Source organism: Loxodonta africana, chromosome 18, assembly GCF_030014295.1.
Source record: "Loxodonta africana isolate mLoxAfr1 chromosome 18, mLoxAfr1.hap2, whole genome shotgun sequence".
Classification (NCBI taxonomy): domain Eukaryota; kingdom Metazoa; phylum Chordata; class Mammalia; order Proboscidea; family Elephantidae; genus Loxodonta; species Loxodonta africana.
Genome location: NC_087359.1, coordinates 37,184,131 through 37,201,272, shown reverse-complemented (window position 1 = coordinate 37,201,272; position 17,142 = coordinate 37,184,131). Strand labels below are relative to the sequence as shown.

The window sequence follows — 17,142 nt, the reverse complement described above, 5'->3', positions numbered from 1 at the left end:
GTTGTCCTCATTGTTGTAATTATTTTTTCATCATTGACCAGTGGAAGCCTCTTTATGTTGGTGTATTTTTTGTATTTTCTTTTTTTTTAAATATAACAGCTTTATTGAGATTCACGTACCATACAATTCATGCATTTAAAGTGTACAGTTCACTGGTTTTTAATATATTCACAGAGTTGTATAATAATCAACAACGAATTTTAGAACATTTTCATCAGCCCAAAATGAAACCCCATACCGTTAGCAGTCATTCTCCATTCACCCATCCCCACAGCCCTTGGCAGCCACTCATCTACTTTCTATCTCTCTGCGTTTGCCTGTTCTAGACATTTCATATAAAGGGAATAGTACAGTATGTGACCTTTTGTGTCTGGTTTCTTTCGCTTAGTATAATGTTTTTCAAGGTTCATCAATGTTGTAGCATATATGAGTACATCATTCTTTTTGTGGCTGAATAATATTCTATTGTATAAATATATCACATTTTGTTTGTTCATTCAGCAGTTACTGGACAGTTGGTTTTTTCCCCCACTTTTTGGCTATTATGGATAATGCTGCTACAAAGATTTATGAACAAGTTTTTGTATGAATATGTAACTTCAGTTCTCTTCAATGAGGAAAGAATAGTCATTTTGGTGCTAGGACAACTGGAAAGGCTGTTCTTTCCTCACTGAATTGTCTTACTAGTTTTAATCTGTATTTCTTTTTAAGTTGTAAAAATAATACCTATGCAGTTAAAAGGCCAAACTGCACACAAGGATATAGAAGGAAAAGGGAATCTTCTGCCCTCCCAGCCCTACTCCCATTCCACAGAAAGGTGTATTGTCAATAATTTGTTACATTGCATAGTTTTTCTTAAACTATTTCAAACTGAAGAGTGGAGCAGGGTATTAAGAAACGGTACTTCAGCGTTAGCTGAAAACTTCGCTGACCCTTCTTTATCTTAAGATATTTTTTCTTCTTGAAGGATTACATGTAACATCGTCGAAAAGTCCTAGTTTCTTCCCTTTATACTTACATTTCTAAGGAAATGAAAACCTTAGTTGTGAAGTGGGTGTGATTCCTGATCTGATTCTGGTCTTAGGGAGCAGTTTGGTATAACAGAAAGAGCTGGGTGCTTAGGCCTGGAGAAGACTTGTAACCTCTCACCCAGTCCTTGGTTGGGGAAGAGAAAAATAGTGAAGTGGCCAGATTTTGGATATGTGCTGAGGACCCCTGGCATGAGGACCAGGGAAGAGTTGCTGATGATCGCTCTTCCACCTCACTCTTACTGTTTCAGCTGTACTGGTGTCTTGTCTGGGATTTCTTTCCGTTTGTAACCTCTTCTGTTAGCATATTCTGGATACAAGAGCTCACATAGTTTGCTGCGCCTGGGAGCAAACAGTAAATGGTCAGGTTGACACCAGGCAATATCAGAATTATCAGGTTTCCAACTGCTGTTTGTGAACCTCAAGGCTAAAAGTAACAATTAAATATAAGTAATTAAGTGTATATGGTCATTAATGTATGCTGTTCATTATCCCTGTCTCTTTAAGCACAAATTCTACAGCACTGTGTCTGTGGGAATAAATAATCCGATATATAAATTAATTTTATCTCCAAAACGTCATGTTGAATTTGGCAATATTACCCCCAAAAGCTTTCTGTTGCCGTAGTTTGATTTATTAGGGAATATTTTAAAAACCTGTGAGGGAAAGGGTAAATTCAAAGAAGGATTTGAGCCAAAATCATTTTTTTTTTAAACCATTTGAGTTTAAATATATTCAAGAGAGAAATCTGTGTATGAGTTCTCTCTTTTTTTTTAAATGGTATGTGAGTGGAAGATGAACTACGTGGGCAGTGGGGTGGCTGTAGTCTTCAGAATATCTTAGACTTGAAAGGGTAGCTATTGGAGAGAGAGGACTAGGAGAGGCTGGTCATGAATCAGGGTACCGTGACTTCCTGGCTGATCCCCTAGACATTCAGAGCAGGGCTGGGTGCTCTGCAGAGGCTCCCAATGAGTACCCCTGAGAGGTTCCCTGGGCTATGGCAGAGCCCCCAGTCAGTCCTCCTCAGACAGAACAGGTGTTCACGGCAGGCCAGCTTTATTGATTCTGTGTCATGAGCAAGTTCACTAAGTTCAGTGAACCTCAGTTTCTTTACATGTGAAATGGGCATAATGAAGGCATCTGTCTCAGTATAGTTCTGAAGATGAAATGAGTAAGTACTTTTAAGATAAACTCACTTGTTTAGTAACAGCACAATATATATTTCACTTTATTTTTTTGGAGGAAGTTAGTTTCAGCGATCATAAAAAGGTTTTCGGAGGCAGTCTGTAGTTTTAATTTTTCCTTCTCACACCTTAAATTTAAACTGTTTGATATTCAACTCCAATAAATATTTTATTTTCCAGCACATTGTGTCAGCGGACTTTTTTTTTCTTTTTTTATTGTGCTTTAAGTGAAAGTTTACAGTTCAAGTCAGTTTCTCATACAAAAACTTATACACACATTGTTTTTCGACCCTAGCTGCTCTCCCTACAATGTGACAAAACACTCCTCTCCACCCTGTATTTCCCATGTCCATTCAACCAGCTTCTGTCCCCCCCGGCTTCTCATCTCAAGAGACTTTCTTTCTTTGTTAATTTTTTTTTATGTGTGTGATAAAATACATACTACGTCCATAAAATTTACCATTTTAACCATTTTTGAGTGTAATTCTTTGACATTAAGGACATTCACAATGTTATGTAACTATCACTACTATGCATTTCCAGATCTTTTTTTATCATACCAAAGAGAAACTCTACTCCATAAAACAGAAGCTCCCCATTACTTCCCTCTCCCAGCTCCTGGTAACTTCTATTTTACTTTCCTGTCTCTATGAATCTGTCCTTCCTAGATACCACGTACAAGTGGAATTATACAATATTTGTTCTTTCGTGTCTGACTTATTTCACTTAGTAGAATGTCTTCAAAATTCATTCATGTTGTTGCATGTATCAGGACTTCATTCCTTTTTATAGCTGAATAATATTCCAGTGTCTGTATATACCACATTTTGTTCATCCATTTATCTGTTGATGGGTATTTGTTTTTTTCCCCACCTTTTGGCCATTGTGAATAATGCTGCTATGAACATTGGTATAAAGGTATCTGTTTGAGTCTCTGTTTTCTATTCTTTGGGGTACATACGTAAGAGTGGAATTGCTGGGTCATAAGATAATTCTGTGTTTAACTTTTTGAGGAGTCACCAAACTGCTTTCCAGAGTAGCAGCGCCATTTTATATACCCACCAGCAGTAGATGAGGATTTCCCAATATCCTTGTCAAATATTTTCCTTTTATTTGATAATAGCCATCCTAGTGGGTGTTAAATGGTATCTTATTGTAGTTTTGATTTATATTTCCCTAGTGACTCCTTGGAAGCCCTATAGGGCAGTTCTACTCTGTGATCTATAGGGTTGCTATGAGCCAGAACCAAATGGACCAGCACCTAACAATAAAACAACAAGTTACTAATGATGTTGAGCATCATTTCATGTGTTTATTGGCCTTTCGTGTATCTTCTTTGGAGAATTTTTTGTTCAACTCCTTTGCCCATTTTTTAATTGGGTTGTTAGTTTTTTTGTTGTTGAGTGGTAAGGGTTCTTTATATATTCTGGATATAATCCCTTATCAGATATATGATTTGCAGTTACTTTCTTACATTCTTTGAGCTGTCTTTTTACTCTGTTGATAGTGTCCTCTGATGCATGAAAGTTTTAAGTTTTGATAAAGTCCAGTTTATCTACTTTTTCTATTATTGCCTGTGTCTTTGGTATCATATCTAAGAATCTTCTGCCACATCCAAGGTTATAAAGTTTCTCACCTGTATTTTCTTGTAAGAGTCTTATAGTTTTAGCCCTTAGAGTTAGGTCTTAGATTCATTTTGTGATTTTTATATGTGGTGTACAGAATTTCTTTTGCTATAACAATGGCTAACAAAGTAATTAATTCAAAGATTTTGCAACTCGGATTCTTTCTCAAAACAGTTTGCTTGTTTATCTTCCTTAGTCCCTTTGTTTATTGAAACCAGAATGTTCTTTGTTCCCTGGAACCTGTGTTAGTGTCCCTGACACTCTGGGTGTCCCTGTACTATAGCGTTGACCCTTTGGGGGTTGGGACTTCCCAGCACAGAGCCTGCTGATATTGATGAAACGTAAGCGTGTGATGTCCCCACTGGGCCAGGCTGGCGTTGGTCAGCAAGTACTTTTGCACTGAGTAGTACTAATTCCAGCTTGCCCAAGCTATTATAGTTGCTTTCTTTTAAAAGCAACATTCCCTTTTTAAAATTTTATTTTGTTGTGTTGTTGAGACTAGTCAACTGTTTCTACATGCACAGTTCAGTGACACTGATTACATTCTTTGAGTTGTGCAGCCAGTCTCACACTCCTTTTCTGAGTTGTTCTGCCCTTATTAACATAAACTCACTGTCTTCTAAGGTTCATATCTCATCTTTTGAGTTGCTGTTGTCAGTTTGATCCCGTATAGGTAGTTAAAAGAGCGTAATGCTCAAGGCAGACATCTTTTACTAGTTAAGCTAAACTAATTTTGGTTTTAAGAAGACTTCAGTTTTTTTTTTTTTTTTTGGTTTAAGGTTTAAAGATTATCTCAGGGCAGTAGTTTCAGGGGTTCATCCAGCCACCTTGGCTCCAGAAAGTCTGGAGTCCATGATAATTTGATCAGGATTCTTTTGATCAGGATTCTTCTATATAATCTTTGATCAAAATGTTCAGTAATGGTAGCCAGGAAGCATCCAATTCTTCTGGTCTTATGGCAAAGGAGGCAGTTGTTCATGGAGGAAATTTGCCACACATTCCATATCCGCCTCCTGTTCCTGACTCTCCTTCTTCCTCTGTTACTCCAGGCAAATAGAGACCAGTTGTTGTGCCTTGGATGGCTGCTTGGAAGCTTTTAAGACCCCAGGCACTATGCAATGAACTAGGAGGTAAAACAGAAGCACTAAACATTTTATAAAGCCAGTTAACTGGGATGTCCCATAAAACCATGACCCTAAACCTCCAAGCCAAGTGACCAAATCCAGTGAGATTTTTGGGTATACATAAGAACCTCAGCGGCTACTCTTTTTTTTGGTCATTGTTGTAAATATATCTATCACACAACTTTTGCCAATTCAACTTTTCAACTTTTTACAGGTGTATAACTTATTGACAGCAATTATAATAATTGGCTGGACAACCCTACCCTCTAAATCAATGCGATTTGCCTATCACTGTTAACCGCCCCCCCCGCCACTCCCTTCTGCCCCTGGTAACCACTATAAACTTTGGTCTCTGTATATTTGCGTTTTATTATCTTTTTATATGTGATGTCATACAATGTTTGTCCTTTTGTGACTAACATTTCACTCAGCATAATGTCTTCAGGCTCTATCCATATTGTTGCATGTATCAAGAGCTCATTTCTCCTGCTGGCTGAGAGTATTCCACTGTATATATATACCCTGTTTTGTTCATCCATTCATCTGTTCATGGGCATTCAAGTTGTATCCACATTTTGGCTATTGCAAATAGTGCTGCATGAACATTGGTGTATAAGTCTCTGAGTCTCTGCTTTCAGATATTTTGAGTGTATACCTAGGATTGGAATTGCTGGGTCATATAGTAGTTCTATGTTTAGTTTTTTAGGCTTTTGTGTGTGTGTGTGTGTTCTATAACCCAGCCTGAAATTTTGGAAGTAGAAAGGGGAATAGAGGTGACTAAACCTGGTTATCCTGGCATGGAGTAAATGGCAGGAGTCATAGGCTTTTAAACTTTGATACCAGCTGTTGCCTTTTCTTCACCAGCTTCTCAGTTGGCATTTGGTGGTGCCCTCTCTAAACAGTCTTTCCTAGACTTCAGTTCAGGATACTGCTACGTGTGTAGAACAAGTATCTCCAGTTTCCAGCAGGGATCCTTTTGATTCTTGCCCTTCCTTGAGAGCTTTGAGGCTGGGATTGGCCACCTGGCTACAAATAGTCTTCAGCTTGGCATTATTCATTTGGCTGTTCCGAGGAGGAAGACTCTGAGCTGTTGAGAGTGATGCTAGGGAGGCCCTTGGCAGAGGAGATCAGATTCCCTTGAGTGTGAAATATGGTGGTGGTGCTTCTGCAAATGGAAATCAACAGCTGATTGTGCAAGAGGGAGCTTTTGCACAGAACACATACATGAGTATAAAAAATTCCATTTCTCCTCCCCAGATTCTCTTCATACTGGAAGTTGTAGTTAGCTCCATTGTTTCCTCTGAATATTTTCCTTCATTTTTATACTTGAAGGACTGCCGCCAACTCCAGTCCAGCTGCTCTATCCAGTGTCCCGGTTCAGCAATGTCAAATCCCTCCAGCACCTTTGCAGATTCCGGATCCGACAGCTCGTCCGGATAGATCACATCCCGGATCTCCCACTGCCTAAGTACGATGGGGTTATTAGGGTTGGGGCAGGAAGGGGGGTGGTTAGTTACAAACATTAGTGAAGCCTGCAAGATGATTGCACAGGCAGAACCTGGCATAAAATATCCACAGGCATCATCTTTTCACTTCTCCTGTGTCTTAGCACCTAACTCTAGAACTGTCATATTGCAGCCAGAAGGGAGAAGGTGTGTGTGTTGGCCTCCCTTCTGCAGTCTTTATGAAAAGTGGAGTGGAAGTGGTAAGAGTGAGGGAGACAGAACTATAATAAGTGAGAAAATGAGATTTTATTAGGTCAGCAAAGAGTATTTGGTATACACTCAAACATATAGGGCCTGAAGAAGGAAGGGTTGAACAAAGGAGGTATTTCTTTTAAGAAGTATAGAAATAACACTTTATGTATGCCCCTCTTGTTTGTTTTTCACAGACCTCTGATCACTTATATCCGAAAGTTCTACTACTATGATCCTCAGGAAGAGGTATACCTGTCTCTAAAGGAAGCGCAGCTCATTTCCAAACAAAAGCAAGAGGTGGAGCCCTCCACGTAGCGAGGGGTCCCCTGCTGGTCACCACCGAGGGTATGCTGTCTCTTCCTGGCTGTTATCTTGCATTGCCTTGAGGTCCCCCGCAAACCCCTACCCCTGTGTGTATACACCTGATCCAGGCATCTGCCTATTGAGGAAAAATCTGATAACAGAGTCCCTAATGGGGCACGTGAAGTCTGTGGGTGGTGCAAACAGCTAAACACTTGACTACAAGCTTAGCAGTTAGAACCACCCAGAGGCGCCTTGGAAGACAGGCCTGGCGATTTGCTTCCAAAAGTCACAGACTTGAAAACCCTATGGAGCAGTTCTGCTCTGCACACATGGGGTTGCCATGAGTCAGAATTGATTGGATAGCAACGAACAACACCACTAGGGCACATAGTCTCATTAGGAGAAGGGCAGAGAGACATGAGAGGCCTAAAGAATATTTACCAAGAAATATACAAGCTAATCCCTGGGAACCCTGGTGGTGCAGTGGTTAAGAGCTCAGCTGCTAGCGAAAAGGTCAGCAGTTAGAATCCACCAGCTGCTCCTTGGAAACCCTAGGAAGCAGTTCTGCTGTGTCCTGTAGGGTTGCTATGAGTTGGAATCGACTCAATGGCACCTAACAACAACAACAACAACAATCACTGGGGAAAAAAAATGAGGAGGGCACACAAGTATAGGTAAGTGTACACCCTTCTGTCATACTTACTTTGGTTGGTCTCTCTGATGCATAAATGGTATATAAAGCAGGAAGCCAAAGGGGAAGAAAACTTCATCACTGCAAAAGCAGACATGCCTTTAATTGCAGTAGGCGTACACTTCAGTAAGAGTTTCACCATGTTCCACAACTTAGAATATGGGGATGAGGAAAAACAGCCTGCTCTTCTGTTTAAAGAGTTCATTTGGGCCTCTGAAAAGTAAATTCTTCAAGAGAATAAATGAATTAACTACGGAATTCATTTATCTACAAGGCTGTTCTCTCATTGCTACACTAACTGACTTATTTATTTTCCCATAAAATATCTTGGAATAGTTTACGTACATGAATTCTAATTAGTCTCTTAAATTGCATTAAAGTGAACATTGAAAGGTAGAGTTGAGTAAGGAACGATATTGCCAGAGAGCTGTGATTTTAGCAGTGCTGGCTACGTGCAAGGTCTCACATTCTAGTGATCGCCTGCCGACGTGCAGTGACTCCCATCTTTCCATTTAGTCTGGAGTGTCGTTTGTAAGCTCTGAATATTTCTGCTTCTCTTCTAACCTTCTCTATTCCCCAATCCCATCCCTCACACAAAACAAAACAAAAAATAAAACGATCAGTGGCCTTAGAGTAAAAAGGGAGCTTTAGTCTCCACACCCTCTCTGCTCTCTTCATAAGGGATGAGAGTGACTACTGGTGTTTTCCTTAGCCGTGACTAAGGTGAATCTAGCTGTACGTCTCCTCCTGGCTTTGGAACTCTTCGATCCTGTGCTCTTTGGGGAAGGCTGTGAACCAGGTAAATAGGGAGTAATAAGAGGAGAAGGAATCAAGAAGAGAAATCAAGAAATTGGTAACTCTGGGAGGCTGCAGAGTTTTGACTTAAAGGATCCTGGACTGGTTGCACAATTTCTTACCATATCTTCAGTTATATGCAAGTTATGTGCCCTCAGAAGTGACTCCTAAAACATCTAAGTGCTGCAAAGATTTATGTCTAGGAGAATTTTCCTGCTTGTTGACGTTGCAGTCAGATTAGGGTGGGAAGGCAGGGGAAAAGGAGGTTCATTACACCTGACCTTGCCCTTGAGGAATAATTAGGATCTCTCAATTACAGCACTGCTTCTTTGGGTGTGATGCCCTAGGAAGAACCCAGATGAACAAGAGCACATTCAGAGAAAGGCCTCAGAATGATTCCGGGATCCAAGCCTCATCATATGGGAAATAAATGAAGAGAATAGAAAACAATTAACCTAGAGCAGGGAAGTTTTAGGGTAGGAGGGCCTTGATAACTGAAAGAAGTATCTGATGGATTTTCCTAAAGAAGAGCGATTAAACTTAATTCTGTGTGGTTCCAGGGGGTAGGACAAGAACCAAAACGGATATAAGTTTTAAGGAGTTAGGTTTCAGTCCAGTTTTGGAAGGACATTTTTAACAGGTCCAAAAATGGAATGCTTTTCCTCGGGAGGTAGTGAATTCCTCCATTTTCATTTGTTAGGCAGGTATCTATTAAGTACCCAGTATGCATTGGGAATAGAGTGCTGAGCAAGACAGTCAAGGGCCCTGCTCTCATGGAGCTTCCACTCGTGGAGGGAGAGACAAAGAGCAAACCTGTAAATAAATGTATAGGGTCATTTAGGTTGGCCATATGTGTTATGAGGAAAATAAAATGGGTGAAGTTTAGTGACTAGTGGCGGGGTACTAAAGTTTGGATGTTCAGGGAGGGCCTCTGTGAGGAGGTGACATTTCAACTGAGAGGACCTGGGTACAGAGCATCCTGGGCAAGAGGACCTCTGAATTGTAAAGCCTTGAGATGGGGAGGGTGTGCTATGATCAGGTACAGGCTGAGTAGTGTTGGAGGCAGTCATGTATTGGCAAAGGTTTGAACAGAATTCCCAGGGCTTATTTCTGCTATGACATTGAGATCGTTATTTGTGGCAAAGAACAAGCATAATGCAGTACTCACTCCTGATTTAGACCCTAGGACCACTTGAACAAAAGGAAGTATCGCTTCTCAAAGGAAATGTCTTTAAGGTATGAAAAAACCTGGCCTTTATCACTTACTGTTGGTCAAGCCGATTTTAATTTGGGAGTTCTGAATGGCCCACTTGAGCCATGTGTGCTATTATCTAGGAATTCCAGGTCAGGGTGCAGAGAGAAAGAACAATGCCTGTCTTAAATCAGAAGGTAGAAACTGTACTGACATTTGTGATTATATGTCAACACCCTTTAGTAGCCGGAAGCCACAGAGACCTAGAGCTATTTGTAGCCAGACTCATAGGAGCTTAGTTCCCTTTCTAGGCCTAGAGCAGGTGGGCCTCAGGGAAGACATGAAAAAAGATGAGTGGGAAATTAAGGAGTAACAAGAAGTTAGACAATGTGGCAGGATATATCTATTAGTCATTTCAGTACCTTTTTTGGCATCTAAGTTGTAGGCTGCTCAGGCTCTTGACAAAGGCCAGGGTCACATTCCCACCCAGCTACAGTATTTGTGGACATGTTTGTCTATCCAGGCACCATTCTCCTTTTGAGCTGTAACTTCTCTACCTGTAGAGACCAGATTGTTCCTTCACTGCATTTTGGTTCTACTCTGTTTAACAATTGTAATTTCCTTTTTTATCTAGGCATTTGGTTACCAAGCTCCAGTTTTGAAGAACCAAATGAAGATGCCATGAAAAGAGGAATAAGGAAAACAAAAGGGAATAGGAAGGGTCAGGATGCTCTGCGAAAAGACTCTCGTTCCCCTACACGGCCCTGGGGCTCGGAAGAAGCACACAACCATATTCTCTGAGCAGGGGCTTCACCTTTCACATCAGCCCCTGTGGTATCCTGGAACTGGGTGAGCTCCTTGGAAAACTGGAAGAAGTCTGAACACTGTTTCTTTTTTCAGAAGTTTTTTTTTTGGTATTTCTATTTCTCGGTATGGAAAACTCATCTTAAAGGCAGCTGGGGTTTGTGTTCATTGGATTGGAAGTGATATGAAAGATGAGTAGGTCCAAAGGAGGGAAGGGGAGGAGAGGGGACTGCCAGTTACTGTCATTCAGCTGGTGCCAAAGGCAGAGTTAGCCTCTTCATCAAGACCTTGACGAAGGGAGGAAAGGGTCAGAGAAGTCCAAAACAAGATGGGGAGTTTGCCAGGGAATGAGAATCTGCTTCTGCATAGGCAGTTTCACCAGGAGTAGGAAAGAAAGGACGGGGGTAGTCTTGAATAAAAGATTATTGGACAAAATCTGGCAGATGGCCTTTGCTAGGGGAAGTAGTGAATCCACATCCTTTCCTTTTAAAGTTTAGGAACCTGATTTCAGAATCATCTCTATAGAAGCTCCATTCATTTTGTTTTACTTAATTCCTAAGCTCTGTGACCTCATGTTAGCCCTGTTCTTCCCCTGCCTCCAATCCATCCCTCCTCGTGATTTCATGGTAACATTATCCCTATGGTTTCCGCCAGCTGTCAAGGCAGTCGTTTTTTCTCATCACCAGAGCAGTTCAGAGCTCCAGTCACGGGCTGCTAAGGTTAATGGAGCATGCCCTGGATTTTTAATGGCAAATCGTACCCACAGCTCAGGAGTCAGTGTTACCTCCATCTGTCTGTCACCTGGTGAGAGGGAATATGGAGGAAGGAGACAAATAAAGCTATTGTAGTCGTGCTGTTTCTAGAGAAAGCTCTTCTCCAGTGTCTCAGCCTTAATGGGATTGCCTCAGCTCAGAGGAGGACAGCATTACATTGCATGGTTTTAGGCTTATCACTGTTGTCCCACTTTCGGGAAGGGCGGTAGCAAGGGCTTCTTTCTTTCCCTCAGTATTCTTTCTAGCAAGCAAAACATCTCCTGAGTCAGAGTCTTTTTGGCCTTCATTCTCTGGGAAATCTGTCAGATGCTGATTTGGAAGTTGCCTATCTTCCAGGAAGAAGTGGAAGAGGAAGAAGGAAAGCTTCAATGCTTTTCAGTGGTCTTTAATTTTTTTCTGAAGTGGACCATTGCCAAACCATATAACATTTTGAGTTTTGCTTTCCCATAGGGTTGCTCTGGGGAGAAGTTTGCCATTGAGATGTGAAAATGGCACTGTTGCCTCTTTATTACTCTTTTGCCGTAGCTAGTCCATGAGACTGCCTCTTTTGGTTCCCCTCTGCTTGTATCTGCCTCATCTCACAAGATAAATAATAATGTCAGGTTTGTGGTTTCCTCATGGCTTAGGGTGAGGCCCGTGTCTTGGTAATTGCAGTACTGTCTCATCTAGAAGCATTGGCCTTGTGTCTTATGTTCCATGTGAAATGACCAGCCTCTAGTCGTGCAGCCTAGCTGTAAAGGGGTGCCCACAAGATGACCTTTGCAGCGTATACACAGCCCCCCTTTGGTTTGTCATGCATACCTCTTTCCTTGGCTTCTGTGGTAGTATCAGCCACTGATTAAGATTGCGATCCCGGAAATTGGTTTAACCTGTAAGTCTTGCCTCTTGAGGATACAGATAACTTACCATATTGCAGAAAGTGTTACTCCATTGTGCAGCCTGAAGTCAGGAATCCGTTGAGATCCTTTAGGGTTGGTAATGCGCCTACCTGAGATCTTTTTTTTCCCATTTCAGGCACCCATTTATTATTATTATTTTTTTTAGTGTGTGGTGTTTGCCTGGTTCTGGGCCAGATACAGTGGAAAATAGAAGAAGCAGAAGACTTGATCTCTAGCCTAAGGGAGCTTTGAGGTGGCTGCCACACATACAGTAATGAGAGAATGACCCAGTGTCAGAGAGAATCGGGCTGTCTTGAAGAAGTAGGTAAGGTCAGGGTAGACCAGATGTTCTGATAAGGCTTTGCGGTGATAGAGTTTTGTTTGGGTCTTGGAAGATGGATAACTTTTGGGTAGGTAGGCCAGGGCAAGGTACTGAGATGAGAAATACATGAACAATTGCATGGCAACAGAAATCTGTGTGGCATGTACTGAACAGTATACAGCCCCAAGTTCAAGCAGCATCATTAAAAAACCTGATCTGGACTGAAAAATTTCCTGGTCATCGGGCAGGTCTGAATGCGGAGGGGTTATGATGGTGAGGTGGAACCCAAAGCCGAAGTCAGCAGGGCCCTGCCCATCACCAAGGACCTCAGTGTTCTCAGCTCACTGTGGAGGGAGGCAGAGCTCCTATACCATGGTGCTGAGGGTTTCTATTGGAGAATCTGTCACCCAGGTACAAAAACAAACCAGCTAAGGAAGCGTGACCTGCCCTTCCCACCCACCTTCTTTCTCCTCCTGGGAAGGGTGGTGTTTACTTGTGTCCATATCTGTTTTAGTCACAGCCCAGGTTGCAGCCAAGCCATTCCTCGGTAGAGTGGACTGGAAAACAGACTAGTGGATGAGAAGACAGTCTCCATCCGGCACCGGGCCCCAGTGCCTGTGTGGGGGCCTTGCGTGGAACAAGTTAGGAAATGGTGAGGAGAAGGAGATGGGATGGGGCAGTTGTCTGAAGTGCTGACCCGGTCAAAGAGAGTATATAGCCAAGGGAGGAGATGCAGCTGGGCCAGCATGCCTCCTCCTGGGCCCACCCAGCCCCTTTCCCAGTGTTGTGTGGTGGTCACGGAAACATAGTCTACAGAAGGGGTTGCTGTATTTTAAAGTTACAAACTGGAAAAGGTTCTCACTTCTGGGGACCTGTTATTGATGTCTAAGTTGTGGGCGGTGATGCCAGTACCCTCAGGCAGCCTGGAGAGGGGCCGGGCATATGTAACCCTCACTTGTTTGTGATTGATCTACTGTCACCTTTCTCAGGACAGGTGTGAACCAATGTGAGCTAGTGACAACTACTGCAAACCTTGCTATTACTTGAAATGTGTGTGCTGTGGCAGGGAGCACAGGAGCAGGGAGGGCGGTAGGAGTTTTGACGTAGGGGACTAGATTAGTGGGTGACAACTGGCTCTTAGGGAGTTGGGTGATTACCTTGGCCTGGTGCCTGCCTGTGCCTAAATGTACTGAATGTAACACTCTGGAATGAGAGCTGGGGCCTGCCGTACCCTGGCCTTCTGAGAGGAAAGGCTTGGGAGCTTACCTCCATGGCTTCTCCTCCTTCCTTCTTGCCTATTTTTCACTTGATTATGTGAGCCCCTTATGAAGGTTGGGAGTGATGTGGAGATAGCTGCAAACACCCCTACAATCCATATCCAAGAAGAATTAGGGGGTGGGGGTGGTTAGAGTTCCCAGATCCAGGTGTGAGAGACTAGAGTAGAGCCAGAAATGCCCTGGAGTGCCAGCCTTTTCAGCCAGGGGCAGATTAATCCACAAGCAAGGCATGGGCTTACGTTAAACAAGGTATGCACGGGATCACTTGGGTTTACTTACTAACCTGTAGTGCATGATTTTACATGGTTTCACCACATCTTTGATTTGAAAAACAGGTGAAATTGTACACTACAGATTATTAAGTACAGGTAAGCCCGGGCGTACCTTACTTGTAAGGCTAATCTTTCTTGTTTTTTAGCCCTCACCCCTGGGCCCCCAGAAGAGCATGAAGGGCTTGCCTGAAGTCCTGTGGTCCCAGCAGGAAGTGGGTGGGGATAGGAGGAACTTTCTCCTTAGGCTAGATCTTTTTTCTGCTGCCCCTCCCTTAGCTTTTGAGCTCTGTAGTTGGAGAACAAGGCATGGAATACGCTCTATGGCTGCTGTAAGGTCTAAAAATTGTGTGTGTCTGTCTGTCTCTCTTCGTGTCTTCATTTGCAGAAGTCATGCCACCGGTTGGGCTGTTGAGAGCATCTCCGTTAGGGGAAGACCTGAAATTTGTTTCCCACTTTTAAGAGAAAGACGTGCCCCCTGTCCCTAAGGGAGGAACTTTTGTGTTAGACATTTTCCCTATGGGAATCCTTGGTTTGGCTTGTGGGAAAGGGGGAAATGGATAAGTGATTTTTATCTCTACTCATCAACACAGCTGTTCTTACACTGAATTTGTGCTATTGCATACATGTAGCCATCTTTCTTTTCACTGCAGCAGTGTTTATCTGTAGTTCAAAATGATTTATTTGCTCCTGGGGAGTAAAGCCTTTTTTATTAAAAAAAGAAAGAAAAAAAAAAGAAAGAAATTCCTTCCCCACTATGATAGTTATGGGATTATTGGGCCACAAAGCTCAAGAAGGCAAGATCAAGCCTGCAAGTCCCCATGATAGATCCTGTTTTGACATTGGAACCTTCATTCTCAGCACAAAACTACAGGAGGCCTCGAGAAGAATGCAGAGTCTTGGGAGGTGTGAGATGGGGTGGGATCTTAGAGACAGAGGTGCAGGGGACTAAGGTGCTGCAGTTAAAATAGAGTAATGAATTGTATTTAAGGTATGGATTCTCTAACCTGCCAGGGAACGACCTTTCTTTACATGCAGATTTCATATTGTCTTTGTCCTTTTCATTGCTTCTTACCTTCTTGGTAGGTGACCTTTCTTTCTGTTCCCTTTGCCCTAGCCCTCCCCACTCCCATCTACCTCCCGGGAAGCCGGTCCTCCGGGAAGCCGGTCCTCCGGTCCTGCGCATGCTGAGTTTGTTGACATGCCTTCATTCCCATTTCACTTCGCTTTCGAGGGTACTGGAACTGCCCCCTTCCCTCCCGTACCCCCTCTTCGACAACGCCAAGAGGCATCAAGGGGCAGGCACAAGGCAGCTAGCTGTGGTGGGAAGACAGGAAGGTCTGTTGCAGCTGGACTGAGATCATAGTTGCTCCTGGAAATAAAGCGTAGGGAGAACTTAAGACACGCTTCACAAGAATCCAGGACAATCACAAAACGCACAGCCCCGCACAGAGCTGGCTCTTAGCTCCCTAACCAGCTCAGGTGGAGCGGGAAGGCTGGTCCAACTACTCCATCCTAGGTGCTCCCTTGAACAGGGACCTGCCCTCACGGTTACGCCCAGAACCTTTTCCCAGGGTCAAGGATGAGTCCGGCACTGCTCTCTGGGTGGGCTGGTTGGTTGGTGGAACGTTGAAACTGGTGCTGCCTGTGACACATCTACCGATACACATTTTTTGGTTGTTTTTAAGGAATTCAATGATGAGGGGTGTCATTCTAGAGTTGAAGTGGCTGTCAGGTCTTTACCAGAAGGGGAGCCCCACCCCCCTGCAACCACTTCTGTCCTCTTTAGCTGTCCCTGCCCTCCTCCAAGCCAAAGCGTGGCCTGGCTTTTGTCTTCCCATTTAGTTTTCCTTCTTTTTGTGATTAATTTATTAAAATAGTTACTGTATAATTTATTTTCATAAACTATAAAAAAAATTACTAAATGGTTAAAATAGACTTGCAGGCCAATCTTAAATGGGGTGGGAGGGTCTGAGGGTGGGGTGGGAAAAGGGAAAGATGTTTTGATATAAACAAAACAAATGCACTTTGGGTGTGTTTTGGTATTTTTCTGGGAATAGAGGGGGTGGGTGCTGGGATGTCCCTGTAGATTAGTTCCAGAATGGGGTGTCTGTATATACTGTATTAATAGGCATGTTTGACTCTTGTAAAGGGACATTAGTAGCTGCTGCAGGTCCTGTTTGGAAACTCCATGTACAATTCCCGGTTTTTTGTGTCAGTGCGGGAGACGTTTGACTCTTGTGTTTGTATCTCCTTTTTATGATTGCTGTACCGACCCATGTCTTTTTGGGGAGGGGTGAAAAGAGATTTGAAATAAAAATGTTTAGAAATTACTTCATATTACCTGAGTTTCTGTTTCTCAGTCCCTCACCCATCTCCTATGCCTAATCACTCCCCCAACAGGGTCAGATGACCCACCACCAGAGGCTGAGAGAATCCCTGTGATTTCAGCCCAGCAGAGCTCCCTCAAAACTGGTCTTGCTGGAAGTGGAGATGCTGAAAAATTTCTGAGACTGATGGCCATTGCTCAAAGCTGCCTTCTTCCCCAGGAAGTACAAGAGAATTACAGAGAACTTTCTGAGGCCAAGTACCTGTGGCCCTTTTGCCTTGGGGAGCAGTGTTAGGAGATTTACTTAGAGGGTTTTCATATTTTACCACAGTCATTATTCCTAGTATTTACCTAGGCCGGCAGTCCAAGTCTTTCTAGGTTTGACCTGCATCCGGCCTGCTGTCCTTTTAGCCCGTTTCCTCTTGAGCTGTGCTCTTAGGAGAGAAGAGGACTGAGTATGTTGCTCTGATGGACAACTATGTGTATCTGGAACCACTCATATCTTTCTTCCTCACTTTCCCTCCCAGTCATTCTCCACGTTCCTACTTAGAAGGCCAGTGTATCATCTTGGAATGTTCTTGGGAATTGCCTACAATTTCCCTGCATTCTAGAGAGTGGGAAGCCTGCTGGGGGTGAGAAACTTAATCATGAACCTAGGAGTTGCATTTTCTTGGCACTAATTACAAGTGCCTCAAGTAGGGAGTCTTGAAACCCCTGCTAGCCCCAGTCAAGTCATCCACACTTCCTTTCTTTGCCATATCACAGGTCCATCTTATCAATTCTGATAGCCATTCTGTGATAGCATTAACTCCTGATTAATTTTTACTTCCCTTTTGGAAGAAAAGGTGCTT

The 17,142-nt window shown here is 43.0% G+C and overlaps 1 protein-coding gene across 1 annotated transcript in view; it reads left to right on the top strand.

Annotated features, from left to right (window-relative positions):
- The window catches only part of SOCS7 (suppressor of cytokine signaling 7), a 40,391-nt gene extending 23,872 nt beyond the window's left edge, over window positions 1-16,519 (top strand). Inside the window, exons 8-10 of the mRNA XM_064271155.1 lie at window positions 6,294-6,429; window positions 6,853-7,003; window positions 10,274-16,519. Coding sequence (XP_064127225.1) covers window positions 6,294-6,429; window positions 6,853-6,973 — 257 coding nt within the window. The 3' untranslated portion in view covers window positions 6,974-7,003; window positions 10,274-16,519. The remainder of the gene's footprint in view (window positions 1-6,293; window positions 6,430-6,852; window positions 7,004-10,273) is intronic.
- The last annotated feature ends 623 nt before the right edge of the window (window positions 16,520-17,142 follow it).